Source organism: Salvelinus alpinus, chromosome 21 (assembly GCF_045679555.1).
Source record: "Salvelinus alpinus chromosome 21, SLU_Salpinus.1, whole genome shotgun sequence".
NCBI classification, from domain to species: Eukaryota; Metazoa; Chordata; class Actinopteri; order Salmoniformes; family Salmonidae; genus Salvelinus; species Salvelinus alpinus.
In genome coordinates, this window is record NC_092106.1 from 35,792,087 (window position 1) to 35,808,869 (window position 16,783).

Sequence of the window (16,783 nt, forward strand, 5' to 3'; positions counted from 1 at the left end):
TGCCTTAGACCGCTGCACCACGCATAAGTCTTAAAGAGAAATAAGAACAGGGACTACAGTACTTGAAACCACCATCTGAAGCTCTTGTTGTTTGAAGTGTATTTAACTGCCACTTCTGTACAATAAATTAATAGACTATTTATTCCTGGATTTTCTAATTGATATTAAAATGTCTAGTCCTACTTCACATTGTATAGCCTTGCAAACAAAACGAAACATTTTGCCCCAGCACTGATTGTAAATGTTTAGGTTCACAGGTCTCAGTTTCACACTTTCATAATTGACCTGCTATTGAAAAAGTATAGACCTAGGCTACTTTTCTTGGCAAAGAATGACTTGGCTGTGTACGCACAGTGAGGGATGGTACAATGTATTATCATACATTATAGAATATAATGCATAGATTGTGCAGTAAAAGTAGATGAATATATGCAATTGAATGGTACATCTTATATTCATACCAAATGTCCAACCCAGGTGTGTCCAAATGCAAAGCAGCAAGTGAATGATAAGTTGCCTACCTGAGCACACATGGAGAATTCCAAGTAAAACCGCCATCCCAATAGAAGTTGGCGACATTATTCAACGTCTCTCGTCTGAGAATATTGCTTGATTAATCCAAATTATTCGTGAAATACTTCAACAATCCACTCCTTCATAATCCTGGTGTCAATTTCAAAACTGGTTTCAGAATACCAAGAAAATTACGAAATAAAATAGTTAATGATTTGTTAATATTTAAAATGTTATTCCAATATCTCGACTCAAAAGTAGTATTCCATGAATTGTGGAGAATATAAAAATCTACCGAGAACAAACTGCCGCAAAATGGGAATAGAACGCGTGATCTGCGGTGTATCAATAGTTTTAAACTGACGTGATATCAATCGTTTTAAACTGACGTGATATCAATAGTTTTAAACTGACGTGATATCCAAAAGCTATGGAAGCAAGTTTCGAGTTTTTTTTTTTTTTACATGTTATTTAGGCAGACGTTTAGAACAGTTCTATCGCTTCTTGGAGTTTGTCATCACGTATCAGTCGTGCGTTCTTGATTAACGGGTAACTGTATAATCCAATTCAAATAATCCTCTTCCCATTTATATGGATAATAAAGTGAGGAAATCACAGGCAACAATCCAGAGAGAAATCACCACAACGTCATTTGTGAAACAGAAAATCAGTGGAGGTCCGTTGTAAACCCCTCCTAGAGAATCGATGCTTGCAGTCACATCATTTAGGTCCGTTTTTGAATCTGTCACTTGACAACGGGAACTTCAGAAGTTTCTTTTCTCCGGGTTTAGATAGGCAAAAGGCTGGACACTTTGTAACCCGGATCCATCGGTCGTGGATCACTACTACTTTTCCATCAATTCAGTGGCCCTTGGGTTACCAAAGTTTCAATCCACAAAAGCGTATTTGGGTTTTCGAATCCCCTGTGAGCGCCGCGGACCCCTTCACCTCCGGCAGGGGTGTTCGAATTCACATTCACAGCACTTCATTCACTGGAGCTGAATGCCTCGTCAAATGGTATGTGCCATTCTCCCCCCTTCAAGAAGCTTACAATTGGTTTTTCCATAGAATAAATTTAACCTCTTACATGCTGGATTGGTGAGCGCAGCGCAGATGAGCTATCAAATCTTTTCACTTACGGAGGTGACTGGTAACATTTATGTATGTTGCCTACCACAATACAGTTAAGTTTGTTATTCACAATTCCCATGCACGTGGTAAACCTATAGGTAGCCTATGTGTGTGAAGGATAGATCAGGCCACGTGTTAGACTTTTCCCTGTTCTTATAAATTTCGATTTGTTTTTATACTAAGCAATAGTATGCAATAATAATAATGATAATAATAATAATAGAATATAGAGTTGAAAACAACACAAACCCTGTTTTGGTTGACTGAAAGTAATTTCTGTTCCCCAAAAATGTAACATTGTCTCGAATAGAACAAACAAAATGACAACTATTAACCTACAACCTATAGAATAAGATGTTTTCTCAAAATCAATGCACAGAAGCCATGGGATATCAAGTAATGACCTATTTGAGTGGCAATAGAACTACACTATTTATACAAAGGTATGTGGACACCCCTTCAAATTAGTGGATTCAGCTATTTCAGCCACACCCGTTGCTGACAGGTGTATAAAATCGAGCACACAGCCATGCAATCTTTATAGAAAAACATTGGCAGTAGAATGGCCTTACCGAAGAGCTCAGTGACTTTCAATGGGGCACCGTCGCAACGAGTCAGTTCATAAAATTTCTGCCCAGCTGGAGCTGCCCCGGTCAACTGTAAGTGCTGTTATTGTGAAGTGGAAGCATCTTGGAGCAGCAACGGCTCAACTGCGAAGTGGTAGGCCACACAAGCTCATAGAAAGGGACCGCCGAGTGCTGAAGCGCATAGCGCGTATAAATTCTTCTGTCTTCGGTTGCAAAACTTACTAACAAGTTCCAAACTGCCTCTGGTAGCAACGTCAACACTAGAACTGTTCATCAGGAGTTTCATGAAATGGGTTTCCATGGCCGAGCAGCCGCTCACAAGCCTAAGTTCACCATGCGCCATGCTAAGCATCGCCTGGAGGGGTGTAAAGCTCGCAGCCATTGGAATCTGGAGCAACGGAAACGTGTTCTCTGGAGTAATGAATCACACTTCATCATCTGGCAGTCCGAAGGACGAATCTGTGTTTGGCGGATGCCAGGAGAACACTACCTGCCCCAATACATAGTGCCAACTGTAAAGTTTGGTGGAGGAGGAATAATGGTCTGGGGCTGTTTTTCATGGTTCGGGCTAGACCCCTTGGTTCCAGTGAATGGAAATCTTAACACTACAGCATACAATGACATTCTAGACGATTATGTGCTTTGAACTTTGTGGCAACAGTTTGGGGAAGGCCCTTTCCTGTTTCAGCATGACAATGCCCCTGTGCACAATTTTTTATTTTTTTTATTTTTTATTTCACCTTTATTCAACCAGGTAGACAAGGTGAGAACAAGTTCTCATTTACAACTGCGACCTGGCCAAGATAAAGCAGTGCGACAAAAAACAACACAGAGTTACACATGGGATAAACAAACGTACACTCAATAACACAATAGAAAAATCTGTATACTGTGTGTGCAAATGAAGTAAGGAGGTAAGGCAATAAATAGGCCAATAGTGGCGAAGTAATTACAATATAGCAAGTAGAAATACTGGTGTGCAAAAGAGCAGAAAAACAAAAACAAATATTGGGATGAGGTAGGTAGCGAGGTCCATACAGAAATCTTTTGTCAATATCAGTGTGGAAGAACTTGACTGGACTGGACTGCGCAGAGCCCTGACCTCAACCCCATCAAACACTTGTGGGATGAATTGGAATGCCGACTGCGAGCCAGGCCTAATCGCCCAACATCAGTGCCCAACCTCACTAATGCACTTGTGGCTGAATGGAAGCAAATCCCCGCAGCAATGTTCAAACATCTGTGGAAAGCCATCCCAGAAGAGTGGAGGCTGTTATAGCAGCTAAGGGGGGACCAACCTCATATTAATGGCCATGATTTTGGAATGAGATGTTCGACGAGCATGTGTCCACATACTTTTGGTCATGTAGTGTATCTGTTCTATACTCCCAAGCTCTGCTTTGTCTTTCTGCTGGGGTGAGATACACATCTTCATCAGGCAATTAAAATTCACTTTAGGGGTGATTATCTTGGAACTAGGTTTCTCTTAACCACGATCAATGATGCTAATCTACTTTAAAATATGTAAGATTTGCTAAACGAGAAAAACATAACCTAAATCGAATTTACAGTATTTACAGGCTAAAACCTTCAGACCTCCCTCCGTTAGCCCAAGTAGTCTATTATTTTTTGTAGGCCAATTGTTTTTCCACATAATAAGATTAAAGATACTCAAAATTAAATGACAACATTTTGTCATTGTCTTTTCAATGCAGTTCTTTTACATTTAATCAATTCTAGTTTATAAAAAAATGTCTAGTCTGTGATTTTAGACAATACTCCAGCGATGACAGGTATTCATTAAAAAAGATGGTTGAATTTGATAAATTTTATGAGTAAATGTTTTATGTAAAAGGTTCATTAAAAAAATGACATTGATTACATGAATTAAGAATCTTAATAAAAAGTAATATCATAGCCCATACAAAGAGCCTATAATTTCAGCTCAGGCCCTGTCCTTTGAGGCCGTATTAGTTACCCAACAGCGCCCTCCAGTGAGAGTAAGTGGAACTCATCCATCATGGGCATATCGCCATCTTTATATGCGATGGAGATGTTATTGACAACACACAGACCAAATAAATAAATGCTGAAAATCTAAATGTATTATCATACCATAAGAAGAACTGTCGCCTATCCACCCTTTTGTGTACAATATGTTGATCTTCATTAGTTATGCCTCATTGTATGTAGGATGAGGAATAGATTGATCAGGAGGTCATACTGACATGCAGATTATGGTAAACGTCATTCAATCGCATTATCTCCTCTATTTCTCAGTCTCATTCATTCCTCTCCAATTAGGTCTCAAATGTGATTCTGCTCTTTTCTTGAACCAGCCTCTGTGTCAGTGTTCTACAGTGTGTCGCTCCTGCCAGGCTGTCACCAATCCTTTAATTGCCCTGCTTCTGCCAATGGCTGCTCAGCTGAATACTTCCAAATGGAATTAAACTTTTCTTGGAGCCAACAGGAGAGAACAGTACAAGACTGAAACATACGGGCGATTATGGACCGTGGCTTCATTGAGACCAGCAACATCGGGTCTGACTGAGAGGTCTGGCATGTGGAAAGCATTCACTGGCTGCAGGCAGATGTGTTGTAAATTATTTTAGAAAGTGGAGAAGGATCACCCTACAAAACTGAGGTAGCTACAGTAACAATGTGATGTTGTGTCTACTATGTTGCATCATCACCCCCTACTCCCTCCGAGCATCACCAAGCTGGTGTCCCAGGTCTAAACCAGTCCCTGATTAGAGGGGAAGAATGAAAAACATCAGTGGAACGGTCTTTGAGGTCCATATTTGAATTTGAGGGACCAACAGAGTATGAAGACAACTCTGATTTAAATGATTTGAGCTTCATTCTGAGAAGTACGGAACCATTCACAACACAAGCAGACTAAAGCAAGTGGATGAATACATCCCCCAATAAATAGCTCAGATATTAAAACAAATACTGGAAAGATCTTTGTTTGGGTTCACTATCTTTCTCTTTGTTTTTGTATTGAATTTGGACCTGAGGAATACAAACAGTTGCCTTTAAAGCTGTTTTAGTCGGCTTCCTCTCCATTGCCTACGACAGCCATCCATGCAGTATCAGATAACAATAGCTGAGCTTCTCTCCGAGCATGCAGCCTCTCCCGCGCATATCTCCTCTCTATCGCAGAGCAGGCGAGGACCTGGATGTGAGTTGTTGCCTTGATCAGAGCAGGCGAGGACCTGGATGTGAGTTGTTGCCTTGATCAGAGCAGGCGAGGACCTGGATGTGAGTTGTTGCCTTGATCAGAGCAGCAGAGGCAGAGAAAATAACATATTTGTCTTGGCTGTGACAGCTGCGAGCTGGGAGAAGAGAGGAGACAGTAGAGTGCATTTAACACCACAGCCATTTCTCCTTTCCTTGGCACAACCTCCATGAAGAGAAAAGATAGCATGAAAGTACAGACAACTTTTCCACCCTTCCCTGCATCCCACTCCAGGAGACTATCAACTTGTGATGATTACAATAACTCAAACATTGACCGCAATTACTAGGAAAAGTGATGCAAATGATGTCCGTACATTCAAGCCAAAGAGGTTTGGGATCAGTTCATTTGTAAAAGCTCCAGGTTTCTCCACCTTTCGATAGAATGCACAGATCATTTAGTTAGACTTACTGTGGAAGAAGTGGTTCCATTTGTGTGTCTTGCTGCCGTGGTACCTCAGAGGCAAGGGGTCTTGGTGGGGCCCCTGAGTCTTCCCCTGCTGTCTCTTACACCAGTGGGATTGAGATCTCCGCAGACCAGTGTGGCGAGGGGCCCAATGATGAGGACCCTTATGAGGGCAGACCCCCAGCATGGCCAGCACCACCACCAGCAGAGATACAGGTTGCATGGTGTCTGCTGTAATAACACAGAACCAGACCAATCCCACTGGGATAGATCCTTTTCACAGCCACGTCAACAGCAACAACTCACATCCAGGTCCTAGTCTGATATTCCCAAATCTGAGTAGCCCAGCGGTAGTTTAATGTCCCAGTGTCAAGCAATGTGTCCAGTACCAGTATCCAAAATACACTTCCCTATCCATTTCATCGCCTGCCACTTTAAATACAAAGAGAAAATCCACCTTGGCTAAATTTGTGATAGGCCTATTCTTCCAAATACAGGCTCAGCTTGAGAAAACTATCATGAAGCACCATGCAGAGAGAACTATGAGATCCAATGGTATTTCAAGGTTCAACTCAAAGATATGATCCAATGGCATTTCAGGGTTCAACTCAAAGAGATGATCCAATGGCATTTCAGGGTTCAACTCAAAGAGATGATCCAATGGTATTTCAGGGTTCAACTCAAAGATATGATCCAATGGTATTTCAGGGTTCAACTCAAAGATATGATCCAATGGCATTTCAGGGTTCAACTCAAAGAGATGATCCAATGGCATTTCAGGGTTCAACTCAAAGAGATAATCCAATGGTATTGCAGGGTTCAACTCAAAGATATGATCCAATGGTATTTCAGGGTTCAACTCAAAGATATGATCCAATGGCATTGCAGGGTTCAACTCAAAGAGATGATCCAATGGCATTTCAGGGTTCAACTCAAAGAGATGATCCAATGGTATTTCAGGGTTCAACTCAAAGATATGATCCAATGGTATTTCAGGGTTCAACTCAAAGATATGATCCAATGGTATTTCAGGGTTCAACTCAAAGAGATGATCCAATGGTATTTCAGGGTTCAACTCAAAGAGATGATCCAATGGCATTTCAGGTTAAACTCAAAGAGATGATCCAATTCAGGGTTCAACTTTCTTCATTTCTTGTGATGTGTGTGTGTGTGTGTGTGTGTGTGTGTGTGTGTGTGTGTGTGTGTGTGTGTGTGTGTGTGTGTGTGTGTGTGTGTGTGTGTGTGTGTGTGTGTGTGTGTGTGTGTGTGTGTGTGTGTGTGTGTGTGTGGAGCGGGACCCTGCAGACCGCATGCTGTGTGTCCCTTTCAGGCATGTTGAAGCCTTCATAAAGCCTGGGCCACCCCAGCCCAGAGGTGACTGGGGGGGTGACACACAGGCGGGGCCTGGCGAGAGAGTCCACATTCTCTTCCCCCTGACTAACAGAGCCCCTGCCCAAAGACAGAAAAACAAGAAAGTCATCTTCCTCCCACAGAGAGCAATGCATCTTGGGAATGTATAATATAATGTGAGAATAAAGGTTGTGAAGAAGCAGTTGCAGAATCACCTTGGGCTGACTGAAGCACAGGAGTCTCTGGATCGTGACCATACTTCACCCTGCTCACTCCTCTCATCTTGTTATCATTCACACTCTGTCCTCGGTGGAGGAATTATCCATTTATTTCGTTAGAAAGGCTTCTTTTCTCTCTTTTTTCAAAACAGGAATTCTAATTCCCTGCTTTTGTCAGGCGATGATGGGTCTCCAAGGTGTTTAGAAGAGATAAACACAAATATGTTTATGAGTCAGAGCCAGGGTTTGTGTTTGATAGAGGCCTTTCAGCAGTTTCCAAACAATTCCAAAATGGCTGGAAGGTTTATGTGTCTCTGTGTCCGTTTGGGGGCTGTGAACCAGTTTACAGGCATAGGAAGTACATCAGATATGTGAGCCTCTATCTGAGCTGACTGATGGTATAACTCCATAAGGAAAGAGGATCCTCTTATGTTCACGGACACGCTGGAATGTAGAGGGATAGAGAGGTTGGGATACTGGAATGTAGAGGGATAGAGCGGTTGGGATACTGTAATGTAGAGGGAGAGAGAGGTTGGGATACTGTAATGTAGAGGGATAGAGAGGTTGGGAGACTGTAATGTAGAGGGATAGAGAGGTTGGGAGACTGGAATGTAGAGGGATAGAGAGGTTGGGATACTGGAATGTAGAGGGAGAGAGAGGTTGGGATACTGGAATGTAGAGGGAGAGAGAGGTTGGGAGACTGGAATGTAGAGGGAGAGAGAGGTTGGGATACTGGAATGTAGAGGGAGAGAGAGGTTGGGATACTGTAATGTAGAGGGAGAGAAAGGTTGGGATACTGGAATGTAGAGGGAGAGAGAGGTTGGGAGACTGGAATGTAGAGGGATAGAGAGGTTGGGATACTGGAATGTAGAGGGAGAGAGAGGTTGGGATACTGGAATGTAGAGGAAGAGAGAGGTTGGGATACTGTAATGTAGAGGGATAGAGAGGTTGGGAGACTGTAATGTAGAGGGAGAGAGAGGTTGGGATACTGGAATGTAGAGGGATAGAGAGGTTGGGATACTGGAATGTAGAGGGAGAGAGAGGTTGGGATACTGTAATGTAGAGGGAGAGAGAGGTTGGGATACTGGAATGTAGAGGGAGAGATAGGTTGGGAGACTGGAATGTAGAGGGATAGAGAGGTTGGGATACTGGAATGTAGAGGGATAGAGAGGTTGGGAGACTGGAATGTAGAGGGATAGAGAGGTTGGGATACTGGAATGTAGAGGGAGAGAGAGGTTGGGATACTGTAATGTAGAGGGAGAGAGAGGTTGGGATACTGGAATGTAGAGGGAGAGAGAGGTTGGGAGACTGGAATGTAGAGGGATAGAGAGGTTGGGATACTGTAATGTAGAGGGATAGAGAGGTTGGGATACTGGAATGTAGAGGGATAGAGCGGTTGGGATACTGTAATGTAGAGGGAGAGAGAGGTTGGGATACTGTAATGTAGAGGGATAGAGAGGTTGGGAGACTGTAATGTAGAGGGATAGAGAGGTTGGGAGACTGGAATGTAGAGGGATAGAGAGGTTGGGATACTGGAATGTAGAGGGAGAGAGAGGTTGGGATACTGGAATGTAGAGGGAGAGAGAGGTTGGGAGACTGGAATGTAGAGGGAGAGAGAGGTTGGGATACTGGAATGTAGAGGGAGAGAGAGGTTGGGATACTGTAATGTAGAGGGAGAGAGAGGTTGGGATACTGGAATGTAGAGGGAGAGAGAGGTTGGGAGACTGGAATGTAGAGGGATAGAGAGGTTGGGATACTGGAATGTAGAGGGAGAGAGAGGTTGGGATACTGGAATGTAGAGGAAGAGAGAGGTTGGGATACTGTAATGTAGAGGGATAGAGAGGTTGGGAGACTGTAATGTAGAGGGAGAGAGAGGTTGGGATACTGGAATGTAGAGGGATAGAGAGGTTGGGATACTGGAATGTAGAGGGAGAGAGAGGTTGGGATACTGTAATGTAGAGGGAGAGAGAGGTTGGGATACTGGAATGTAGAGGGAGAGATAGGTTGGGAGACTGGAATGTAGAGGGATAGAGAGGTTGGGATACTGGAATGTAGAGGGATAGAGAGGTTGGGAGACTGGAATGTAGAGGGATAGAGAGGTTGGGATACTGGAATGTAGAGGGAGAGAGAGGTTGGGATACTGTAATGTAGAGGGAGAGAGAGGTTGGGATACTGGAATGTAGAGGGAGAGAGAGGTTGGGAGACTGGAATGTAGAGGGATAGAGAGGTTGGGATACTGGAATGTAGAGGGAGAGAGAGGTTGGGATACTGTAATGTAGAGGGAGAGAGAGGTTGGGATACTGGAATGTAGAGGGAGAGAGAGGTTGGGATACTGGAATGTAGAGGGAGAGAGAGGTTGGGAGACTGGAATGTAGAGGGATAGAGAGGTTGGGATACTGGAATGTAGAGGGATAGAGAGGTTGGGAGACTGGAATGTAGAGGGATAGAGAGGTTGGGATACTGGAATGTAGAGGGAGAGAGAGGTTGGGATACTGGAATGTAGAGGGAGAGAGAGGTTGGGATACTGGAATGTAGAGGGATAGAGAGGTTGGGAGACTGTAATGTAGAGGGAGAGAGAGGTTTGGGATACTGGAATGTAGAGGGATAGAGAGGTTGGGAGACTGTAATGTAGAGGGATAGAGAGGTTGGGAGACTGGAATGTAGAGGGAGAGAGAGTTTTGGGATACTGGAATGTAGAGGGATAGAGAGGTTGGGAGACTGTAATGTAGAGGGAGAGAGAGGTTGGGATACTGGAATGTAGAGGGAGAGAGAGGTTGGGAGACTGTAATGTAGAGGGAGAGAGAGGTTTGGGATACTGGAATGTAGAGGGAGAGGTTGGAATACTGGAATGTAGAGGGATAGAGAGGTTGGGATACTGGAATGTAGAGGGAGAGAGAGGTTTGGGATACTGGAATGTAGAGGGATAGAGAGGTTGGGAGACTGTAATGTAGAGGGAGAGAGAGGTTGGGATACTGTAATGTAGAGGGAGAGAGAGGTTGGGAGACTGGAATGTAGAGGGAGAGAGGTTGGGAGACTGGAATGTAGAGGGAGAGAGAGGTTGGGAGACTGGAATGTAGAGGGAGAGAGGTTGGGATACTGGAATGTAGAGGGAGAGAGAGGTTGGGAGACTGGAATGTAGAGCGAGAGAGAGTTTGGGAGACTGGAATGTAGAGGGATAGAGAGGTTGGGAGACTGGAATGTAGAGGGAGAGAGAGGTTGGGAGACTGGAATGTAGAGGGAGAGAGGTTGGGATACTGGAATGTAGAGGGATAGAGAGGTTGGGATACTGGAATGTAGAGGGAGAGAGAGGTTGGGATACTGGAATGTAGAGGGAGACAGAGGTTGGGATACTAGAATGTAGAGGGAGAGAGAGGTTGGGATACTGGAATGTAGAGGGAGAGAGAGGTTGGGATACTAGAATGTAGAGGGAGAGAGAGGTTGGGATACTGGAATGTAGAGGGATAGAGAGGTTGGGAGACTGGAATGTAGAGGGATAGAGAGGTTGGGATACTGGAATGTAGAGGGATAGAGAGGTTGGGATACTGGAATGTAGAGGGAGAGAGAGGTTGGGATACTGGAATGTAAAGGGATAGAGAGGTTGGGATACTGGAATGTAGAGGGATAGAGAGGTTGGGAGACTGTAATGTAGAGGGAGAGAGAGGTTTGGGATACTGGAATGTAGAGGGATAGAGAGGTTGGGAGACTGTAATGTAGAGGGATAGAGAGGTTGGGAGACTGGAATGTAGAGGGAGAGAGAGGTTTGGGATACTGGAATGTAGAGGGATAGAGAGGTTGGGAGACTGTAATGTAGAGGGAGAGAGAGGTTGGGATACTGGAATGTAGAGGGAGAGAGAGGTTGGGAGACTGTAATGTAGAGGGAGAGAGAGGTTTGGGATACTGGAATGTAGAGGGAGAGGTTGGAATACTGGAATGTAGAGGGATAGAGAGGTTGGGATACTGGAATGTAGAGGGAGAGAGAGGTTTGGGATACTGGAATGTAGAGGGATAGAGAGGTTGGGAGACTGTAATGTAGAGGGAGAGAGAGGTTGGGATACTGTAATGTAGAGGGAGAGAGAGGTTGGGAGACTGGAATGTAGAGGGAGAGAGGTTGGGAGACTGGAATGTAGAGGGAGAGAGAGGTTGGGAGACTGGAATGTAGAGGGATAGAGAGGTTGGGATACTGGAATGTAGAGGGAGAGAGAGGTTGGGAGACTGGAATGTAGAGCGAGAGAGAGTTTGGGAGACTGGAATGTAGAGGGATAGAGAGGTTGGGAGACTGGAATGTAGAGGGAGAGAGAGGTTGGGAGACTGGAATGTAGAGGGAGAGAGGTTGGGATACTGGAATGTAGAGGGATAGAGAGGTTGGGATACTGGAATGTAGAGGGAGAGAGAGGTTGGGATACTGGAATGTAGAGGGAGACAGAGGTTGGGATACTAGAATGTAGAGGGAGAGAGAGGTTGGGATACTGGAATGTAGAGGGAGAGAGAGGTTGGGATACTAGAATGTAGAGGGAGAGAGAGGTTGGGATACTGGAATGTAGAGGGATAGAGAGGTTGGGAGACTGGAATGTAGAGGGATAGAGAGGTTGGGATACTGGAATGTAGAGGGATAGAGAGGTTGGGATACTGGAATGTAGAGGGAGAGAGAGGTTGGGATACTGGAATGTAAAGGGATAGAGAGGTTGGGATACTGGAATGTAGAGGGATAGAGAGAGGTTGGGATACTGTAATCTAGAGGGAGAGAGAGGTTGGGATACTGGAATGTAGAGGGAGAGAGAGGTTGGGAGACTGGAATGTAGAGGGAGAGAGGTTGGGATACTGGAATGTAGAGGGATAGAGAGGTTGGGATACTGGAATGTAGAGGGAGAGAGAGGTTGGAATACTGGAATGTAGAGGGAGAGAGAGGTTGGGAGACTGGAATGTAGAGGGAGAGAGTGGTTGGGATACTGGAATGTAGAGGGAGAGAGAGGTTGGGATACTGGAATGTAAAGGGATAGAGAGGTTGGGATACTGGAATGTAGAGGGAGAGAGAGGTTGGGAGACTGTAATGTAGAGGGAGAGAGAGGTTGGGATACTGTAATGTAGAGGGATAGAGAGGTTGGGAGACTGGAATGTAGAGGGATAGAGAGGTTGGGATACTGGAATGTAAAGGGAGAGAGGTTGGGATACTGGAATGTAGATGGATAGAGAGGTTGGGAGACTGGAATGTAGAGGGAGAGAAGTTGGGATACTGGAATGTAGAGGGATAGAGAGGTTGGGATACTGGAATGTAGAGGGAGAGAGAGGTTGGGATACTGGAATGTAGAGGGATAGAGAGGTTGGGATACTGGAATGTAGAGGGAGAGAGAGGTTGGGATACTGTAATGTAGAGGGAGAGAGAGGTTGGGAGACTGGAATGTAGAGGGATAGAGAGGTTGGGATACTGGAATGTAGAGGGAGAGAGAGGTTGGGAGACTGGAATGTAGAGGGATAGAGAGGTTGGGAGACTGGAATGTAGAGGGAGAGAGAGGTTGGGATACTGTAATGTAGAGGGAGAGAGAGGTTGGGAGACTGTAATGTAGAGGGAGAGAGAGGTTGGGAGACTGGAATGAGTAGACTGTCTGGCTGACAGCATCAATTTACATCAGCATCATCTCCTAGTACAGGTTCCTCTCTCTTCTCTGTACACACCAGACCAGTGGATGAGCAGAAGCTCAGTGGTGCAGACTGATAGGATTACCCATGTCCTATTACGTACATTCCTTCCTGTTGGATCTTCCTCTCTTTTCCCCTACTTCCTGTAGGCAGTAACTACTGTATGATTGATACGTGATATCATGCTGGTGACATGACTCACAGAGATACTGTACATCATGTGAAATGGAGATGCCTCTGTGTCACACAGTGGGTTTATTTATTCTACGTTGTGGTCCTCTTGAGAGATATACAGATTCCAGTGGCATGACAGATACACTACTTAGCATTAGCTGGAGGACAGAGTAGGAAGTGGGGTGAGGGAGGAGGACAGACTACATCTCAGGCTGTCTTAGACTGAAGTATTTGTACTCAGAGCAAGATGACCTGGGGTCATGAGGAAGTAACAAATCATACTGATGTCACTGTACTCCTCCAGCTACAATGTGAGACCGCAAATCATCTCTGATTGGACGTTGAGGGAGCGTTGCGGCTCAAAACGCACAACATACTATAACCATCCTTATGAGACTAACGACGCTCACATCACGCAACACTAACGTACTAGATCTAATTCAATATTTCAGAATTCAGAAATGTACAAACGGCATGTGAACAGTATAAATGTATTCCATGTGTTTCTTAAAAGCCACAACTGTGCAATAAACATCTGTTCATACCTGTAAATCAGAACATACTGGTGTGAACTATGTAGAAGTAACATGTCGTTATGGTAAAGATTTATCTCTCAGGCACATAGTAAATCACAGAAACATGAAACAGCTTCTCTTCCTAGAGAAACAGCTTCTCTTCCTAGGGTTTATTATGGATCCCCATTAGTTCCTGTCAGGGCAGCAGCTTCTCTTTCTAGGGTTTATTATGGATCCCCATTAGTTCCTGCCAAGGCAGCAGCTTCTCTTCCTAGGGTTTATTATGGATCCCCATTAGTTCCTGCCAAGGCAGCAGCTTCTCTTCCTGGGGTCCAAACACATTAAGACACTTACATTACATATAAAACAAAATATATAACAGTACATCATATGACATTATTACACCACTACATATCTACAATACAAAATGTATAATACCACCATACAACAACGTTACAACGTACGTTGGTGTAGAGTGCGTGTGCTAGCGTGTGTCTACTTGTGTCTGTTCCTGTGTGTGTGTCTGTTCCTGAGTGTGTGTCTCTTCACAGTCCCCACTGTTCCATAAGGTGTATTTGTATCTGTTTTTTAAATCGGATTCTTCTACTTGCATCAGTTACCTGATGTGGAATAGAGTTCCATGTAGTCATGGCTCTATGTAGGAATGTGCGCCTCCCATAGTCTGTTCTGGATTATGAAGAGGGATTGTGAAGAGACCTCTGGTGGCATGTCTTGTGGGGTATGCATGGGTGTCTGAGCTGTGTGCTAGTAGTTTAAATAGACACCTCGGTGGATTCAGCATGTCAACACTTCTTACAAAAACAAGTAGTGATGAAGTCAATCTCTCCTCCACTTTGAGCCATGAGAGATTGACATGCATATCATTAATGTTAGCTCCGCATGTACACTGTTGACAGTGCTGTTTAGAAGGTGCTTTATTACGGACATACTTCTCCCCATCTTAGTTACTGTTGTATCAATGTGTTTTGACCATGACAGTTTACAATCCAGGGTTACTCCAGGCAGTTTAGTCACCTCAACTTGCTCAATTTCCACATTATTAATTACAAGATTTAGTTGAGGTTTAGGGTTTAGTGAATGATTTGTCCCAAATATAATGCTTTTAGTTTTTGAAATATTTAGGACTAAGTTATTCCTTGCCTCCAATTTTGAAACTAACTGCAGCTCTTTGTTAAGTGTTGCAGTCATTTCAGTTGCTGTAGTAGCTGACATGTATAGTGTTAAGTCATCCACATACATAGACACATTGGCTTTACTCAAAATTGGGGGAAAAAGGGGCCTAGACAGCTGCCCTGGGGAATTCCTAATTCTACCTGGATTATGTTAGAGAGGCTTCCATTAAAGAACGGCCTCTGTGTTCTGTTAGACAGATAATTCTTTATCCACAATATAGCAGGGGGTGTAAAACCATAACACATACGTTTTCCAGCAGCAGACTATGATCGATAATATCAAAAGCCGCACTGAAATCTAACAAAACAGCCCCCACAATCTTTTTATCATCAATTTCACTTGTTTAAGTGCTGTGCTTGTTGAATGTCCTTCCCTATACGCATGCTGAAAGTCTGTTGGCAATTTGTTTACTGTAAAATAGCATTGCATCTAGTCAAGCACAATTTTTTCCAAAAGTATACTAAGGGTTTGTAACAGCCTGATTGGTCGGCTATTTGAGCCAGGCTTTACTATTCTTAGGTAGAGGAATGGCTTTTGCTTCCCTCCAGGCCTGAGGGCACATACTTTCTAATAGGCTTAAAATGAAGATATGGCAAGGAGATACACAAGACAGGAGATACACAAGATATGCTGAAGGTCTAAGGCCTCAGGCAGAGGGTTCTAACCCTGACATAGAGAGAGATGGAGAGAGTTATGGACAGAGATTCAGTAGGGAGTGGATGTGAAATACTAAATGTAGTCCTGTTATCTCTCTGGACACAGAGCAGAAAGCTTCACAGTGACTGTCAGACTCTCTCTCTCTCTCTCCTCCATGGACAACTCTCTGGTCTCCCAGCTCTCTGTGTCACAACCCAAGAAGGCTAGCCATCTGGGCTCCAGCCCGGTCAGAATACAGTAAACATGCACAAGTACACCCTACAAAGAAGCCAAAAAAGTGTTTTAAAAATGCAACATCACATTGAGTAAACACCAGAGAAGAAGAGGGGGATACGTAAAGGAAAGGATGCACAGCAGAGAGAAAGAAAAGACAAAACAGCTCAGTGAAGACATTCCTCCCCTCACCATGAAGACAGGGTCTCTTCAGAGAGGACACAACGGCAAGCTAAACAAATCTGTTTCTGTTTTGTCATTCAGGGAGTACCCTCATGCATGATGCCACTGCGGAGAACTGGGGGGGGGGGGGGGGGGAGAGAGAGAGAGAGAGAGAGAGAGAGAGAGAGAGAGAGAGAGAGAGAGAGAGAGAGAGGAGAGAGAGAGAGAGAGAGAGAGAGAGAGAGAGAGAGAGAGAGAGAGGATAGAGAGAGTGAGAGGATAGAGAGAGGGAGAGGAGGGAGAGGATAGAGAGGGGGAGAGAGGGAGAAAGGGGGCGAGAGAGAAAGGATAGAGAGAGAGAGGGAAAGAGAAAGAGAGAGGGAGAGGATAGAGAGTGGGAGAGAGGGAGAAAGTGGGAGAGAGGGAGAGGATAGAGTGAGCGAGAGAGGGGATAGAGGGGGGAGAGAGGGAGAAAAGGGGAGAGGGGAGAGGATAGAGAGAGGGAGAGGATAGAGAGAGAGAGAGAGGAGGAGAGGATAGAGGGAGAGGGAGGGAGAAAGGGGGAGAGAGGGAAAGGATAGAGAGAGAGGATAGAGAGAGGGGAGAGAGGGAGAGGGAGAAAGTGGGAGAGGGAGAGGATTGAGAGAGCAAGAGAGGGGATAGAGGATAGAGAGAGGGAGAGAGGGAGAAATGGTGAGAGATGGAGAGGATAGAGAGAGAGAGAGGGAGAGGGGAGAGGATAGATAGAGGGAGAGGATAGAGAGAGAAAGGAGGAGAGGATAGAGGGAT

General features: G+C 44.5%; 1 protein-coding gene across 3 annotated transcripts in view; it reads right to left on the reverse strand.

The window, feature by feature from the left end:
• Window positions 1–16,783, reverse strand: part of LOC139548284 (roundabout homolog 1-like) — a 407,179-nt gene that overhangs the window by 327,022 nt on the left and 63,374 nt on the right. The window contains exon 1 of one of the 3 annotated variants that reach the window (XM_071357868.1): window positions 522–1,499. The exons of the other annotated variants lie outside the window; for them this stretch is intronic. Within the exon in view, the coding sequence (XP_071213969.1) occupies window positions 522–579 (58 nt within the window). The 5' untranslated portion in view covers window positions 580–1,499. Of the gene's footprint in view, window positions 1–521; window positions 1,500–16,783 lie in introns of those variants that run through there. 3 annotated transcript variants of the gene reach the window in all.